General features: G+C 48.0%; 3 protein-coding genes across 9 annotated transcripts in view; all 3 read left to right on the plus strand.

Annotated features, from left to right (window-relative positions):
- RCCD1 (RCC1 domain containing 1) overlaps window positions 1-3989 on the plus strand; it is a 37984-nt gene extending 33995 nt beyond the window's left edge. For all 7 annotated transcript variants that reach the window (XM_070762286.1, XM_070762283.1, XM_070762282.1 and 4 more), the window contains 3 exons: window positions 102-183; window positions 280-350; window positions 3307-3989. In XM_070762286.1, the coding sequence (XP_070618387.1) occupies window positions 102-183; window positions 280-350; window positions 3307-3322 (169 nt within the window). In that variant the 3' untranslated portion in view covers window positions 3323-3989. The remainder of the gene's footprint in view (window positions 1-101; window positions 184-279; window positions 351-3306) is intronic.
- A 4404-nt stretch (window positions 3990-8393) lies between these two features.
- On the plus strand, window positions 8394-9285 carry HDDC3 (HD domain containing 3). The gene is given in 4 exon segments (XM_070763541.1): window positions 8394-8544; window positions 8770-8825; window positions 8913-9083; window positions 9085-9285. Coding segments are annotated over 4 exon segments (546 nt in total). The 5' UTR covers window positions 8394-8426.
- An 84-nt stretch (window positions 9286-9369) lies between these two features.
- The window catches only part of VPS33B (VPS33B late endosome and lysosome associated), a 16208-nt gene continuing 9279 nt past the window's right edge, over window positions 9370-16298 (plus strand). Inside the window, 9 exon segments of the mRNA XM_070762785.1 lie at window positions 9370-9456; window positions 9536-9616; window positions 12090-12151; window positions 12236-12285; window positions 12366-12433; window positions 12837-12882; window positions 13088-13182; window positions 14710-14814; window positions 15686-15786. Of these exon segments, the coding sequence (XP_070618886.1) occupies window positions 9370-9456; window positions 9536-9616; window positions 12090-12151; window positions 12236-12285; window positions 12366-12433; window positions 12837-12882; window positions 13088-13182; window positions 14710-14814; window positions 15686-15786 (695 nt within the window).

Raw genomic sequence — 16298 nt, forward strand, 5'->3', positions numbered from 1 at the left:
TTCAAGCAGGAGATTGGCCTCATAATTTTCAACCCTGCCTCTGAACACTTTCAAACCTCAACCTTTTTCCTTTTCTATCCCTAATCCACCAACTCTTACAGACGCAAGCGGCGATCTTCTCCCTCAAGCCTCCACATCCCTGAGGAGGCCTCCGAGTCAGAATGGACCGATGTAGAAACACGGGTAAGTTAGGAGGGTCTTTAGCAGAGGATGGGGTGGGGGCTCCCAAGTCGCCTCTTGACAGCTTGGCCTGCGTTTTTTCTTCCCTTTTTTGGCTAGTGTTCAGTCGCAGTGGAGATGAAAGCAGGTTCCCAACTTGGGCCCAGCTATCAACATCACGCTCAGCCCAAGTAAGTTCTCCGCGTTCCTCTCGCGCTGCAGATGTTCTCGAGAGAGGCTGGGTCCTGCACAAGACCTGGGTGCTGGTGCGGGAGACGGGTAGAGAGCCTAGTGCTTAGGATTCCAAATAGGCTTCACTATTGAGGTTTGGCCTCTTGCAGATAAGTGCTGGCTTTGCTGCGGAAGTGATCTGTTCAGCTCAGGGAAGAACGCTGACAGTTGTGCAAGGCAGGAAAGAGGGCATCCGAGGTAAAAAGAGGTTAATGTGAATTAAAGTAAAAGGCCATCGCCAGCGGTCATGCAAACCTCCCAGTGAATGGCTGTCCAACTACAGCAGAGGTCTTCAAACTTGGGAACTTTAAGACCTGTGGACTTCAACTTCCAGAATTCTCCAGCCAGCACAGCTGGCTGGAGAATTCTGGGAACTGAAGTCCACAGGTCTTAAAGTTCCCAAGTTTGGGGACCCCTGAACTACAGGGAGGTCCGGATAGCCTACCCGCTTGTCCTCCACGCAACACTCCCTGGTGGCTCCCGAGTTTCTGTTTCTCACACTCCTTTCACGCTATTATTTATTTATTTATTCATTCAATTTTTATGCCGCCCTTCTCCTTAGACTCAGAGCGGCTTACAACATGTTAGCAATAGCACTTTTTAACAGAGCCAGCATATTGCCCCCACAATCTGGGTCCTCATTTTACCCACCTCGGAAGGATGGAAGGCTGAGTCAACCTTGAGCCGGTGATGAGATTTGAACCGCTGACTTTCAGATCTATTGTCAGCTTCAGTGGCCTGCAGTACAGCACTCTACCTGCTACGCCACCCCGGCTCATTATTATACAATGGTTTAGGCCAGCGGTCCCCAAACTGTGGCCCGCGGGCCGCATGCACCCCGCCGGGGCGATTTATCCGGCCCACGGGTGAGTGACAGGAGCACATCTAAATTTTCCATGAATAAAATGCGGTATTTTGTTAGTAACTAATATCAATCATCAAAAAAGTTGCAAGTTTTTTTTCTAATTTTGTCATCCAGTTACATTCATTTTCTTTTAATTAAATTCCCTCCTCAAAAAAGTACAACACCCATTATATTTCTAACTTATTAACCATTATGCCAAAGTGCTTCCTTCTTTCTTTATACATTTTTCTCTAAGCCAAGAAAACCTTGTATAGCTAATCAGATGTTAACAAAAGAAAATTAAAAACAAAACACAAACATATATGAATTTCAGACTCCCCCCCCTCTAAATAGTACGTTCCTATTTTGTTTTTTACTTTAAAATAAGGTATGTGTAGTGTGAATAGGGATTTGTTCATAGTTTTTTTTTTATAGTCCGGCTCTCCAAGAGTCCAAGGGACAGCGAACTGGCCCCCTGTGTAAAAAGTTTGACCCCTGGTTTAGGCTTTCAGTCTTCCTGGGAGGCTGACTCTTCTTGGCACATTATTCCATTTGTCTCCGCCAGCTAAGCGATGGCACCGGGACAATGTTTAGAGAACAGGAGAAGCTAGAAGTGTTGGTGACCAAACACTGTGGGACTGTGCTACTCCTCTGAGGGAAGAGAGTCATGTGTTAGGGCAGTGATGGTGAACCTATGGCACGGGTGCCACAGGTGGCACGCAGAGCCATATCTGCTGGCACATGAGTCGTTGCCCTAGCTCAGCTCCAACGTGCATGTGTGTGCCGGCCAGCTGATTTTTGGCTCACACAGAGGCTCAGGGAGGGTATTTTTGGCTTCCAGAGAGCCTCCAGAGAAGTGGTTCTCAACCTAGGGATCGGGACCCCTTTGGGGGTCGAACGACCATTTCACAGGGGTCACGTAAGGCCCTGGGAAAAGACAAATTTCCCCCAGTGTTAGGAACTAAAGTTATTCTGGCGTCTTGGAACATATTTTTACAATCCGACCAATCAGGCGTTTACATTAGGGGTGTCCCTCTGACCTTCCTGCCAATCAGCTTAAAGCTCTGTTGGGGGAATTGGCGCTAGACTTATGGTTGGGGGTCGCCACAACAAGAGGAACTGTATTAAGGGGTCGTGGCATTAGAAAGGTTGAGAACCACTGCTCCAGAAGGATGGAGAAGGTGTTTTTACCCTCCCTCGGCTCCAGGAAGCCTTTGGAGCCTGGGGAGGGTGAAACACAAGCCTACTAAGCTCACCAGAAGTTGAGAAACAGGCCACTTCCGGCCTCCACAGGGCCTCCGGGGGCAGGGGAAGCTCTTTCCCTCAGGCATTAAGTTATGGGTAGGGCACTCGGGTATGCGTGATAGTTCAGCGCCCGAGGAAAAAAAGGTTTGCCATCACTGTGCTAGGGGGTTGCTTAGAGCAGTGATTTTCAACCTTTCTTGAGCCGCAGCACATTTTTTACATTTACGAAACCCTGGGGCACATTGAGCGACAAAAAAATTCTCTTTCTCTCTCTTCCTGCCTTTCGCTCTATTTCTTTCTCCCTCCCTCTTTCTCTCCCTTCATCTTTCTTTCTCTCTCCATCCCTTTCTTTCTCTTCCTTCCTTCCTTTTTTGCTTTCTCTCTCCCTCCCTCCCTCCCTCTGTCTTTCTCTCTCTCTCCTTCCCTCCCTCCCTCTCTCCCTTGCTTTCTTTCTCTCTTTCTCTTGCTTTCTTGTTCTTGTTCTTTCGCTATTTCTTTCTCTCTCTCTTGTTCTCTCTCTCTCTTTCTCTCCCTTGCTTTCTTTCTCTCTCTCTCTTGCTTTCTTTCTCTCTCTCTCTTGCTTTCTTTCTCTCTCTCTTGTTCTTTCTCTCTCTCTCTCTATTTCTCTCTCTTGCTTTCTTTCTCTCTCTCTCTGAGCTTCGCGGCACACTGGTTGAAAAACACTGGCTTAGAGAATTGGAAAACCTTTCAGGTCACTGCTGGGATGGAAAATTGGATTTCAGTCCCATTTTAAGCTAGCTATTTGTCTTGAATTGCAGACTTTTTTTTATCATGTTGGGGATAACAATCTTGTTCTTTCTTTGCAGACGCAGGAAACCATGAAGCTTTGAGATTTCTGCCGGGGCTACTTTTTCAAATAAAGTGTCAGGCTTCATAGCTGATTATGCTAGAAAGTGACAGAAAATGCCTCTCTTGATCCTCATCTTCATCATGACTTTGAGGAAGATGATGACCTCATTTAATTTTTTTTATGCATTTCTCTGTCTTTTTGCAAAGTTTTTACTCCATTTTTTTTCTCATACTTCAACTCTTGTTTCTATGCCTCCTTTTAAGAGACAATGCATTAGACTGTTGCTATTTATTTGTCATAATGCACTTTAGTATCTCTGGGTAATGTTTGGAATGTTGCATTTAGAAAGAGCTGTCTTTTGGGTTTCCTTTAAAACAGCGGTGTTGTATACGGGAGACAGCTTTATTTCCTGCCATATAATTGAACCAATAGGAAAAGTTCTTTGCTATACAGAATTTCAGTGTATTCACAATTATTAGAAACTTTCTAGTGACATATCGAAAATTGTTGTGACTTTTTCAATGGAATTTGCAAAAAAAAAAAATCCATAGTGTTACGTCGGGCTGAGCGTCTAGAGGGCAAAACGAGGAGCAGGAAATTTTTGATTGACTGTTTTGTGACTGAGCTGTTCCTGTCGGATAGATTCTGAATTTGTTTTGGAGTACTGTGAGCATTGAATAAAGTTAGCTATTCCTCAGAGCTGTTTGCCTGGCCTGCTTTCTTAACACATAGCTCCCTCCATTCAGTGCCCTTTCGGATCTGCCCTGGCCATATTAAGAGGAAGGATTTACATTTATTCAGAACATGGAACAGTTTGTGTTCCTTTCACCCTCATTCTGTGTAAACACAATATGAAGGCCAAAATATTCACAAGTTTATGCAAAGAAAAATGTTTAAAATTTAGGTAGCACCTACAAGCCACACCATAGAAACATAGAAGTTTTTACTGCAGAAAAAGACTTCGTTGTCCATCTAGTCTGCCCTTCTATTCCCTGTATTTTATCTTAGGATGGATATATGTTTATCCCAGGCATGCTTAAATTCAGTTACTGTGGATTTACCGACCACCTCTGCTGGAAGTTTGTTCCAAACATCTACTCCTCTTTCAGTAAAATAATATTTTCTGGAGAAAAAGAACTGTCTTTCAATTGTTCCTCAGAAGGAAAAATATGGAGGATGGTAACCACACACAGGATAGATTTCAGAAGAGCTTGGAGAAGTTGTAGGTGGGACCTCACACACAGAAATCCAAAGGGCGCACTTCCCTTATGAAACCAGGTTGCAATGCCTTGGTCTCCTCAGCCTTGAAAGACGGCGTTTCAGGGGTGACTTGATTTAAGAAATTCTTTTCTCTATCACACAATACTAAGACAAGGGGACCCTCCCTAAAGCTCCTAGGTAAGAAAGTGAGGACAAATAAAGGGAATTATTTCTTCACCCAGAAGGTCGTCGGTTTATCGAATTCACTCCCAGAAGAGGTCATGACAGCTGTCAGCCTTGACAGCTTCAAGACAGGATTAGACAGATTCATGGTGCCAAGGGGGGGCGTTTGCCCAGGTTCGCCTGGTGCACCAGTTGCGGCCCTATCTGGACTGGGACTCATTACTCACAGTCACTCATGCCCTCATCACCTCGAGGTTCGACTACTGTAATGCTCTCTACATGGGGCTACCTTTGAAAAGTGTTCGGAAACTTCAGATCGTGCAGAATGCAGCTGCGAGAGCAGTCATGGGCTTACCCAGGTATGCCCATGTTTCACCATCACTCCGCAGTCTGCATTGGCTGCCGATCAGTTTCCGGTCACAATTCAAAGTGTTGGTTATGACCTTTAAAGCCCTTCATGGCACTGGACCAGAATATCTCCGAGACCGCCTTCTGCCGCACGAATCCCAGCGACCGATTCGGTCCCACAGAGTGGGCCTCCTCCGGGTCCCGTCAACTAAACAATGCCGGTTGGCGGGCCCCAGGGGGAGAGCCTTCTCTGTGGCGGCACCGGCCCTCTGGAACCAACTCCCCCCGGAGATCAGAACTGCCCCTACTCTTCCTGCCTTCCGTAAACTCCTCAAAACCCACCTTTGCCGTCAGGCATGGGGGAACTAAACATCTCCCCCTGGGCACGTTGAAGTTATATATGGTATGCCTGTATGTGTGTATGTTAGTATAGGGGATTTCTTAAATTTATAATATTTTAATTAATTGGATTGTATTGGATTGTTTTTCACTTGTTGTGAGCCGCCCCGAGTCTTCGGAGAGGGGCGGCATACAAATCCAAATAATAAATAAAATAATAATAATAAATCATCATAGGTGGTTATTGAAATGGATGTCCATGTGCCGCCTCTATGTTGGTTTGAGGCAGGCAGGATTCCCTTGAATACCATTTGTTGGGGGTCAAGGGAAAGGGAGGGTTTTGCCTTCTCTTTCTGCTCAAGATCCCTATGGACAATTGGTGGGCCACTGTGTGACACAGAATGCTGGACTCGATGGGCTTTGACCTGATTCCCATGGCTCTTCTTATGTTCTTATGGGAGCACAAAAGGACTGGGGAGGGGAGTAAAAATCCTGCCTTAGCCATGACACCCAGATCAGTGACCCTTTTGGCCTATCCTCAGCTCAACCCACCTTAAGGGGTTGTTATTGTGTGGGAAAAAGAGGAGGAGGAAGATGTATTGAATATGTTTGCCATCGTAAGTTGTTTGTCAAAGTAAAGGTGGGAAACAAGTAAAATGAATTGGGTACTGGAAGAAAAATCACCCTCCAATTTGGAGCAAAAAAGCAATCAAGGATGCCTGAACCTCGTTCATTCAACTCAAGTAAGGATGGAATATGGTATGAATAGAAATTCCATATAATCAATCATGAGGCAAGAATTTATTGCTGGAGAAAGTAAGTCAGAAGGGGCCAACTGCCAAAGGACGAAGGAGGAAACAGGAAAGAGGGTCAAAAAATTGAACAATGTTCAATTTTCAGACCTACATCTCAGGAGAGCTGCAGAGATGTCACCTGCACCCCTTTCTGGAGCTGGAAGGATTCCAGAAAATTGGCAAAAGGCAGAGGCTGCTAGTTTCAGAAAGAATCGGTGAACCACAGAAAGATTGCATTGGAAGCATCCACTCAGCAAGAGACTGCTGGAATAAAGTGAAAAAAAAAATGGAGTTTTGGGAGGGGGAAAATGTGTGCTGGAGGATTGAAATTTGAAGACCCATTTGAAGTTTTGAATACTGTTTAAGGTATTATTTATTATTTATTGGATTTGTATGCCGCCCCTCTCCGTAGACTCGGGCTGGCTATCAACAGTGATAAAAACAGAATGTCAAAATCCAATACTAAAACAGCTAAAAACCCTTGTTATAAAACCAATCATACATACAAACATACCATACATAAATTGTAGAAGCCTAGGGAGAAAGATTATCTTAATTTCCCCCATGCCTGACGGCAGAGGTGGGTTTTGAGGAGCTTACGAAAGGCAAGGAGGGTGGGGGCTATTCTAATCTCTGGGGGGAGTTGGTTCCAGAGGGCCGGGACTGCCACAGAGAAGGCTCTTCCCTGGGCCCTGACAACCGACATTGTTTAGTTGACGGGACCCGGAGAAGGCCCACTCTGTGGGACCTAACTGGTCGCTGGGATTCGTGTGGCCATTAGTCCTACCATTCTCTCCCTGGCACAGTTAAGCATCATAGCCCTGTTTATAGCCTACTCAAGGTCAATGGCTGCAGCACACCAGATGTGCAAGGCCTAACATCTGGTGCACCCACCTGACACCTTAAGACATGGGGATTGGATGGATGGCCCAAGGGGGGCATTTGGAAAGGGTTTGGGGATCTTTGAATACACAACCTGCACACTTTTTCCCTTCAGATCTGCCTTCTTTTTGTTGCGTTCACTTCTTGATTAGTAAAAGTAATTCTAATTCAAATGGATTTGGAGTCTTACTTTCCTGGTCTCTGAATCAACTTTGTTCACAATAGAGTAATTTTAGATTGAACAATAAAGATGAGGAGTTTGGCATTTTTTGTTTATATGCTTAAACAGTATAATGAGGATTACTCAAATTTTAAGTGTGATAGAGATTACTAATATTGTTACTGTGAATTGGATTAATATGAATGATATCCAGAACCAACTCTGTTCACTCATAGTATGGATATATTTTTTTAAAAAACCTGCGCCAAGAAATGTCACAAAACGGGGCAAAATTCACAACTCTTGCTTAGCAATAGAAATTTTGGGCTGTTATTATCATAAATTGAGGACTACCTGCATGAATTTGTGTCCCAAAGTAACAGGAATTGTAACGGCAACACATGAAGATCAAACCGTATCTTTTTCTCCTAAGCCAGGGCTGTTTCACTCTCATCGGCTTTGGCGCCTTAGGGATCAGTTTGGTAGGGCTTGGCTTAGAAAACAGACTTTGAATTCTGGGCACAAAGAACAGCTCCGGTGGGGAAAGAGGATAATTCTATTCTTCTATATACCTCAGTGTGGCTAATAACTTAGAACTAAGGAGAAATTTCCTGACAGAAGTTGATCGGTGGAACAGCTGTCCTTCAGGAACTTCCAACCCTGGAAGTTTTTAAGCAGATGTTGGATAACCACCTGTCTCCTGCCTAAAAGGGGGTTCGACTAGAAGACCTCTAAGGTTCCTTCCAACTCTTGTTAAACATTATGCAGAAGTTGGATAACCATCTGTCTGAAGTAGTGCAGGGTTTCCCGCCTAAACGGGGTTCGACTAGAACAGTGTCTCCCAACCTTGGCAACTTGAAGATATCTGGACTTCAACTCCCAGAATTCCCCAGCCAGCATTTGGTGGCTGGGGAATTCTGGGAATTGAAGTCCAGATATCTTCAAGTTGCCAAGGTTGGGAAACACTGGACTACAAGACCTCCAAGGTCCCTTCCAACTCTGTTATTATTATATTATTCCCAATTCTCTTATTTTCCCTACAACCACCACCTTGCGAGCTGGGTGGGCTGAGGAGCAACTCGCCAACAGCGCCAGGCAGCAGCAATCAAGAGAGCGAAGACTACCCCCCCCCCGAAGGCCCCCTCAGCAGCCATGACGACGGAGCTCGGCGGTTGGAGGCCTCGCCGGTGCCCGGATTTCCGCTCCCTCCCATCCAGGCCGAACCCGGCCATGAGCGGCGGCAACGAGATAGCGCGGCTGCTGGACGCCGTCGACTTCGCGGCCCGCAAGCACTCGGCGCAGCGGCGCAAGGACCCCGAGCGAACGCCCTACATCAACCACCCAATCGGTGAGGCGGGGGCGCGCAAGGCGGGGGGAAGTAGGCCCAGAGATGGGCTGCTAAGGTGGGATGGGGACGTGTGCTCGCCCCCGGGGCTCTGAGCATTCGCTGGCTGGGGAATTCTGGGAGTTGAAGTCCAGAGATCTTCAAGTTGCCAAGGTTGGGAAACACTGCACTAAAGAATCGCGCTGGTCTCCGCCGGCACTCAGAGCGCCCCTCCGCTCTCCCTCTCAGGGGTGGCGCAGATCCTGGCGCAGGAGGCCGGCGTGACCGACGTGGCGGTGCTGCAGGTGAGGTGGGCGGGCAGGTGAGGCGGGAGGGCGGCGGGCGGGGTTCGCGTCGGGCGCTGAGCCTCCCTGACCAACACCACCCCGCAGGCCGCCCTGCTGCACGACACGGTGGAGGACACGGACACCACCTTCGGAGAACTGGAGCAGCACTTCGGGCCGGAGGTGCGGGGCCTGGTAGAGGAGCTGACCGACGATAAGGCGCTACCTCAGGCCGAGCGGAAGCGGCTGCAGGTGGAGCGGGCGGCGGGGCTGAGCGCGGGGCGCGCGGCTAGTGGCGCTGGCCGACAAGCTGTACAACCTGCGCGACCTGGAGCGGCGCCCGCCCGTGGGCTGGTCCGAGAAGCGCGTGCACGAGTACTTCGCCTGGGCTGCGCGCGTGGCCGAGGCTCTGCGCGGGACCTGCCCAGCGCTAGAGGAGCCCCTGTGGGGCATGCTGGCTGCTAGGGGCGGGGCGCCCTAGTCCGGGGAGCGTCGCGGCGAAAGTGACGGAGACGCGGAGCGACCCACTTCCGGGAGGGACTCGGGCGCTGCCGCCGCCGCATTCATGGCCTCCCGCGACCCGCCCGACCTGCCGGACTTCGGCCTGCTGAAGCGCCTGGCGCGGGACCAGCTGGTCTACCTCCTGGAGCAGGTGGGCCCGGGCGGGGCGGGCCCGGGCGGGCGAGGGCGGGGCGTGAGGGACGGCCCTGACCCGAGTCTGGGTTCCACAGCTGCCCGGCAAGAAGGACCTCTTCCTGGAGCCCGACCTGATGAGCCCGCTGGACCGCATCGCCAACGTCTCCATCTTAAAGGTGGGTCCGCCAGCCGCCCCTCCCGCCCATGGGTAAGCAAAGTTGGCTCTTCTAGGACTTGTGGACTTCAACTCCCAGCATTCCTGAGCCCTAGAATTGCTAGCCCTAGAATTCTGGGAGTTGAAGTCCACATGTCATAGAAGAGCCGCCTTTGCCTCAGTCCATTAGCCGCCAGCTTTCCTCCCCCGCGGTCCTCCTGCCCCTCCCCCCTTTGAGCCCTGCCTGGGGCTGCAAGGCACCAATATCCGCCAGCCAACCAGGTAGCAGGTGGAGGCAATTGGGGGCAACGTGCAATTGGGGGTGGGCGCTTGCAGGGGCTGTTGGGTGGGCAGCGTGGGAAGCAATTATTTTTTAAGTGCAAAAGCATTCTGATCTGTCGCCAGGGCTGGAGGGGAGCGGCACTGAGGAGAGGGGAGGACCCAGACCAGACAGCTTGGCTTGCAGCTCCAGTCAGCTCCAAGTAAAGTACAGAGGAGGAGCAAGGCTGGCGAGGCTCCTGGTGTCACAGAGGGGGGGGGGGCAGGGCAGGTGAATGGAGGGTGTGTGTGTGCCAAACTGCTTGTTAGGTGTTGCCAAAATGGCAATGGCAGCTCCCCCCAAACTGTTAGCTCAGTTTTTTGTAATTTAAGGTTCAATGAGTGAAAGAAAATTCCTTTTTACAGAAGAAACCATTTGGGTAGGAACCGATTACTGGAAATAATTTTTTTTGCAAAATTTTGCTCATTAGGTTAGCTTGGCAAATGATAAAAAGCGAATCAATGTTTTATCTTCCCTTCGCGCAGCACCAAAAGCTGCACCAGTCTTGCTTCTCTCTCCTTGGAGCTGACTGAGTTCCAAGCAAATTCCACCACCACCCCCCTTCCACTGTGGCTCCCATGTGTGCCACTCCTGCTCCCACTGGTCCAGTGACAGATGGGGATACTTTTGCACTTTAAAAATAATATTGCATCACATGCTGCCCCAACCCCTGCGATCCCCATCATATGGTATAAGATGTATTTCAGGTGGCATATAACTCCCACGCTAAAATAGACAAAAAGCTTTCACCTAGATGTTGGAGATGTAATAAAGAATTTGGATCATATTATCCTGAATCCGCATGTCAGGAGGATGTTGGGAAGGCAGGAGCAGCTGCGCAAGGGTAGAAACAAATGATAGAGCGCAGCTGTTAAGAGTTAATGACGCTGCTGAAACCCTGATAAAAAAATTGGAGGGTCGGAGTGCTTTGCGTGGGTGTTTATCATTTGTGTTTGGAAAAAAGAAACATTGTTGCAGGGTGATTGTGTTTTGATCTCGATTTCTGTGAACACTCTGACACTCAAGCAAGAAAGGCTGTGCGGATTTGAGTGTGGAATTCTGACTTTACAGACTCATAAATCAACATTGCTCTGGCACAAGCCTAAACGTATAGGGTGGACTTTAAGTGAGTAATCCTGACCTTCTGGACTTGTAAATCAGTATTGGTCTTGCATTCAAGCAGGCGTTTAGCCACCTTCATTTATTGCTCTCCTGTTGTGTGTTTGACTTATTTCTGTGCTTGTGGGTGGGTAGTGGTAGCCAGGCAGAACACATATAATAGAAAGTCTCTGCAGTCTGCCGGTCAGTTTCCGGTCACAATTCAAAGTGTTGGTTATGACCTATAAAGCCCTTCATGGCATCGGACCAGAATATCTCGGAGACCGCCTTCTGCCGCACGAATCCCAGCGACTGGTTAGGTCCCACAGAGTTGGCCTTCTCCGGGTCCTGTCGACAAAACGTCGTCTGGCGGGACCCAGGGGAAGAGCCTTCTCTGAGGCGGCCCCTACCCTCTGGAATCAACTTAGCCGCCCCGAGTCTGCGGAGAGGGGTGGCATACAAATCTGATTAAACTTAAACTTAACTTAAACTTAAACTTCCCCCAGAGATTAGGACTGTCCCCACCCTCCTTGCTTTTCGCAAACTCCTTAAAATTCACCTCTGTTGCCAGGCATGGGGAAATTGATTCCCCTGGACCGTTTTTGTTTTATGCATGGTTTGTGTGAGATGTATGATTGCTTTTTATATGAAGGGGTTTAAATTATTTTAAATATTGGATTTGTACTGTTTTTATTGTTGTGAGCCACCCCGAGTCTTCGGAGAGGGGCGGCATACAAATCTAATAAAAAAATAAATAATAAATAAACACTGTTAGAATTGTATTACAGTGCTTACCACTAGCCACCCAACCTTATTTTAATGTTTTTTGTGTGTGTTTTGTTGTTTGTGTTTTGTATAAATAAATATTTTGCATAAAATAAAGTTGCACAAAATAAAGTTGCATAAAAAAGAGAGAATGGCCAGGGGAGGGCCAGGGGAGGAAGAGGAAGGCTGGCTGTAAATGGGCTGAGGTGGGTGGCCGGGGGTCCACGCCTAAGCATCCCTTTCTGATCCATGTGGGGGGGGGGCACCTCCGTTGTGCCCTCCTGCATCCAACTATGCCCGTCTCTCTGTGCAGCAGCATGACGTGCACAAGCTCTACAAGCTGGAGAAGAAACCAGCGCGCAGCTCCAGTGACCAGTGAGTGAGCTTGGGGGGGGGGGGAGAGCCATGGGAGGCACTTCACCTGCCTCTCCCCTGACTGCAACTCGTCCTTCCCTCCAGGTTATGCTTCCTGCTCCGTCCCCGCCTTGCGAGTGTCCGGCTGGTGGCGGGTGAGTGGCAGGAAGTGCCTCTTGGGGGTGGGTGGGTGGAGGATCCCACGAAGGCGTAGTTGACTCGGTGCTCCTTGCAGAAATGATCAACGCCGACAAAGTGGCGGGCCGGGCACGCAGGTATAAGATCATCTTCAGCCCGCAGAAGGTGAGGCTTGCTGGTGGGGCTGGGGAAGATAGTGGTTCTCAACCTGTGGGTCGGGACCCCTTTGGGAGTCGAATGACCATTTTGCAGGGGTCGCCTAAGTCCATGAGAAAAGACAAATTTCCCATGGTGTTAGGAACTATAGCTTCTATTCTGGCGCTTTGGAGTATATTTTTACAATCTGACCAATCAGGCGTTTACAGTGGAGGTGTCCCACTAACCTTCCTGCCAATCAGCTTAAAGCTCTGTTGGGAGAATTGGCGTTAGGCTTATGATTGGGGGTTACCACAACACGAGGAGCTTTATTAAGGGATCACGACATTAGAAAGGTTGAGAACCACTGGATTAGAGGCTTCCAAGTGTGGCACTTTCATGGTTACCTGAAGTTGGCTATCTTCTCCCGCAGTTCTACGCATGTGAGCTGGTGTTGGAGGAGGAAGGGATCTATGGTGGTAAGTCTCGAGAGCTGGGCCCAGTGCATCACAGCTGGATGCCTCTGTTCAGCCCAAAAGTACGGGGAGAGGGGGCTTGGAAATAGATGGGGGGGGGGGTGATTCTGCTGGTCTCTTCCTCTAGACTCAAAACTCTGGCTATTCACTCAGATTGTGAAAGGCAGATAAGAGACTAGACTTCCAAACAATATCTCTGACCCTGTAGATGTGACCTGGGACGAGTGGTCCTTCTCCCTCCTCCCTCTGGATAATGACATCATCAGCATGGAGCTGCCCGAATTCTTCCGAGATTATTTTCTGGTTAGTATTATATTTGGGGTGGTCATTTATGCTGGCTGTGATACATGTCGTGGTGGCTGCCTGCTATCTCACCAATATCTTGGAAATTGCATCATGGTCCCATCCTGCAAATCCTTAAGAAAGGCAGTTTGGGGTAGTGATTAAAGTACCAGGCTACAACTGCCACGCTTCAGTTCTGATTATGTGCAAAGGCCCTGGGACAGTCACTCCCTAAGTCCAGGAAGAAGGAAACAAGGACAAATCACTTACAAAATCCTACAAGAAAATTACAAAGAGTTACATGCACACAAATAGCAATAGCACTTAGACTTATACAGTGGTCCCTCGATTTTCGCGGGTTCGAACTTCGCCAAACGGCTATACCGCGGCTTTTCAAAAATATTAATTAAAAAATACTTCGCGGTTTCCCCCCCTATACCACGGTTTTTCCCCGCCCAATGACGTCATACGTCATCGCCAAACTTTCGTCCGCCTTTAATAATTTTTTTTTTTAATAAACTTTAATAAATAAACATGGTGAGTAATAATCTAAATGGTTGCTAAGGGAATGAGAAATTGCAGTTTAGGGGTTTAAAGTGTTAAGGGAAGGCTTGTGATACTGTTCATAGCCAAAAATAGTGTATTTACTTCCGCATCTCTACTTCGTGGAAATTCAATTTTCGCGGGTGGTCTCGGAACGCATCCCCCACAAAAATCGAGGGAACACTGTATACCGCTTCACAGTGCTTTTACAGTCCTCTCTAAGCAGTTTGCAGAATCAACATATTGCCTCCCAACAATCTGAGTTCTCATTTGACCCACCTGGGAAGGACGGAAGGCTGAGTCAACCTGGAGCCCTGCAGTACTGCATTCTAACCATTGTGCCACCATAGCTGTTATATACAATCTTTAGGACTAGGTGATCTTTTTAAGGTTTTTACGTTTATCAGGGCTTTAATGCTTTTTATGTGAATGTATTCACATTTAAATTATAAGCATTAAATGTTTGTACAAAGAAATCTTTGTAATAAAAGCCACATTTAACTATTACCTGCCAATTATTTATTCATTCATTCATTCGATTTTTATGCCGCCCTTCTCCTTCTCCTTAGACTCAGGGCGGCTTACAACATGTTAGCAATAGCACTTTTTTAACAGAGCCAGCCTATTGCCCCCACAATCCGGGTCCTCATTTTACCCACCTCGGAAGGACGGAAGGCTGAGTCAACCTTGAGCCGGTGATGAGATTTGAACCGCTGACCTTCAGATCTACAAGTCAGCTTCAGTGGCCTGCAATACAGCACTCTACCTGCTACGCCACCCCCGGCTCAGTAATTAGTAACTTGACGTTACAGTGTTTGAATATATTAGCGATGCAGTGGTTCAATATTGCAGATCATGATGCTTAATTGATAAACTGTTAATTTGATTTTTTTGCTTTGAATGCTAATTGAGTGCGCAAATCCCATTTGCTTTATGTTGGTGAGGAAGAGACTTCTGGGTTTCCGAGAGGCAACTCTTCCCTCCTGGTTCCGTTTACTCCTGCAGGAAGCAGACCAGCGGTGGATCAATACGGTTGCCCAGGCTTTGCAGCTGATGAACTCTCTCTACGGCCCGTTCACTGAGACTTATGGAATTGGGCGTTGTGCCAAGGTGCGGCCAGATCAACCCAGGCGGGTGGACTTGCTTAGAGCAGTGTTTTTCAACCAGTGTGCCGCGGCACACTAGTGTGCCGTTTGACATGGTCAGGTGTGCCGCGAAGCTCAGAGAGAGAAAGAAAGCAAGAGAAAAAGAAAGCAAAAGAGAGAGAGAGAAAGAAAGCAAGAGAGAGAAAGAGCGAGAGAAAGAGAACAAGAGAGAGAGAAAGCAAGAGAGAGAGAAAGAGAACAAGAGAAAGAAAGCAAGAGAGAGAAAGAGAGAGAAAGAAAGCAATAGAGAAAGAAAGAGGGAGGGAAGGAGAGAGAAAGACATAGAGGGAGGGAGGGAGGGAGAGAGAAAGAGAGCAAAAAAGAGGAAGGACGAAGAGAAAGAAAGAGGGAGGGAGAGAGAAAGAAGGAAGGGAGAGAAAGAGCAAGGGAGAGAAAAATAGAGCGAAAGGGAGGAAGAGAGAGAGAATTTTTTTGTCCAAACTTTTTTTAGTCCCCACCCTCCCCCCGATCAATGTGCCCCAGGGTTTCGTAAATGTAAAAAATGTGTCGCGGCTAGGTTGAAAATCACTGGCTTAGAGAGCCTGTGCCCCAGAATAAGAAATGGCTCTACGAAGGCTGTGGTTGGCTGAGCCATGGCTGGAAACAAGGAGAAGGGGTGGCCACAAAACACACTTTGACTAAATGCAGCCCTGCTTATGTAAAAGGTTTTTTTCCCCATCCTGGAATCTTTGCTCTGGGTTAGTAAGATGTTGGCTCTCTCTTGTCGGGACAAAGCAGGTGCCTGTCACTAGGAAAGGATCTTGCAAGAGAGACCTGCCTGTGATGTCGTAACACCCGAGGGTTCCTGTAAAGTGCAATGTGTTCATTTCTCCTAGATGGTCCATGAGCTTTGGCGTGACCTAGTGGAAGAGAGCGAGGAAGCCAATGTGGATCGGAAGCCAGAGATTGGCCAGGTCTTCCTTATAGACAGAGGTAAGTCTGGGGGAAAGATAATAATATTTATTATTATTTATCAGATTTGTATGCCGCCCCCTCTCCGTAGACTCGGGGCGGCTTACAGCAATGATAAAAACAATATATAATAACAAATCTAATAGTTGGAATCTAAAATAACAATAATACATTTAAAAAGTCTAAAAACAAGAAACCCCAATATATAAAAACATACATATAGTCATCATACACAAAAACTACATAGGCAGGGGGAGATGTTTCAATTCCCCCCACGCTTGGCAGCAGAGGTGGGTTTTAAGGAGTTTACGAAAGGCAAGGAGGGTGGGGGCAATTCTAATCTCTGGAGGGAGCTGATTCCAGAGGGTCGGAGCCGCCACAGAGAAGGCTCTTCCCCTGGGTCCCGCCAAACAACATTGTTTAGTTGATGGGACCCGGAGAAGACCCAACTCTGTGGGACCTAACTGGTCCCTGGGATTCATGCGGCAGAAGGCGGTGTCGTAGATAACCTGGTCCGGTGCCATGAAGGGCTTTATA

The sequence above is a fragment of the Erythrolamprus reginae genome, chromosome 10, assembly GCF_031021105.1.
Source record: "Erythrolamprus reginae isolate rEryReg1 chromosome 10, rEryReg1.hap1, whole genome shotgun sequence".
NCBI lineage: Eukaryota > Metazoa > Chordata > Lepidosauria > Squamata > Dipsadidae > Erythrolamprus > Erythrolamprus reginae.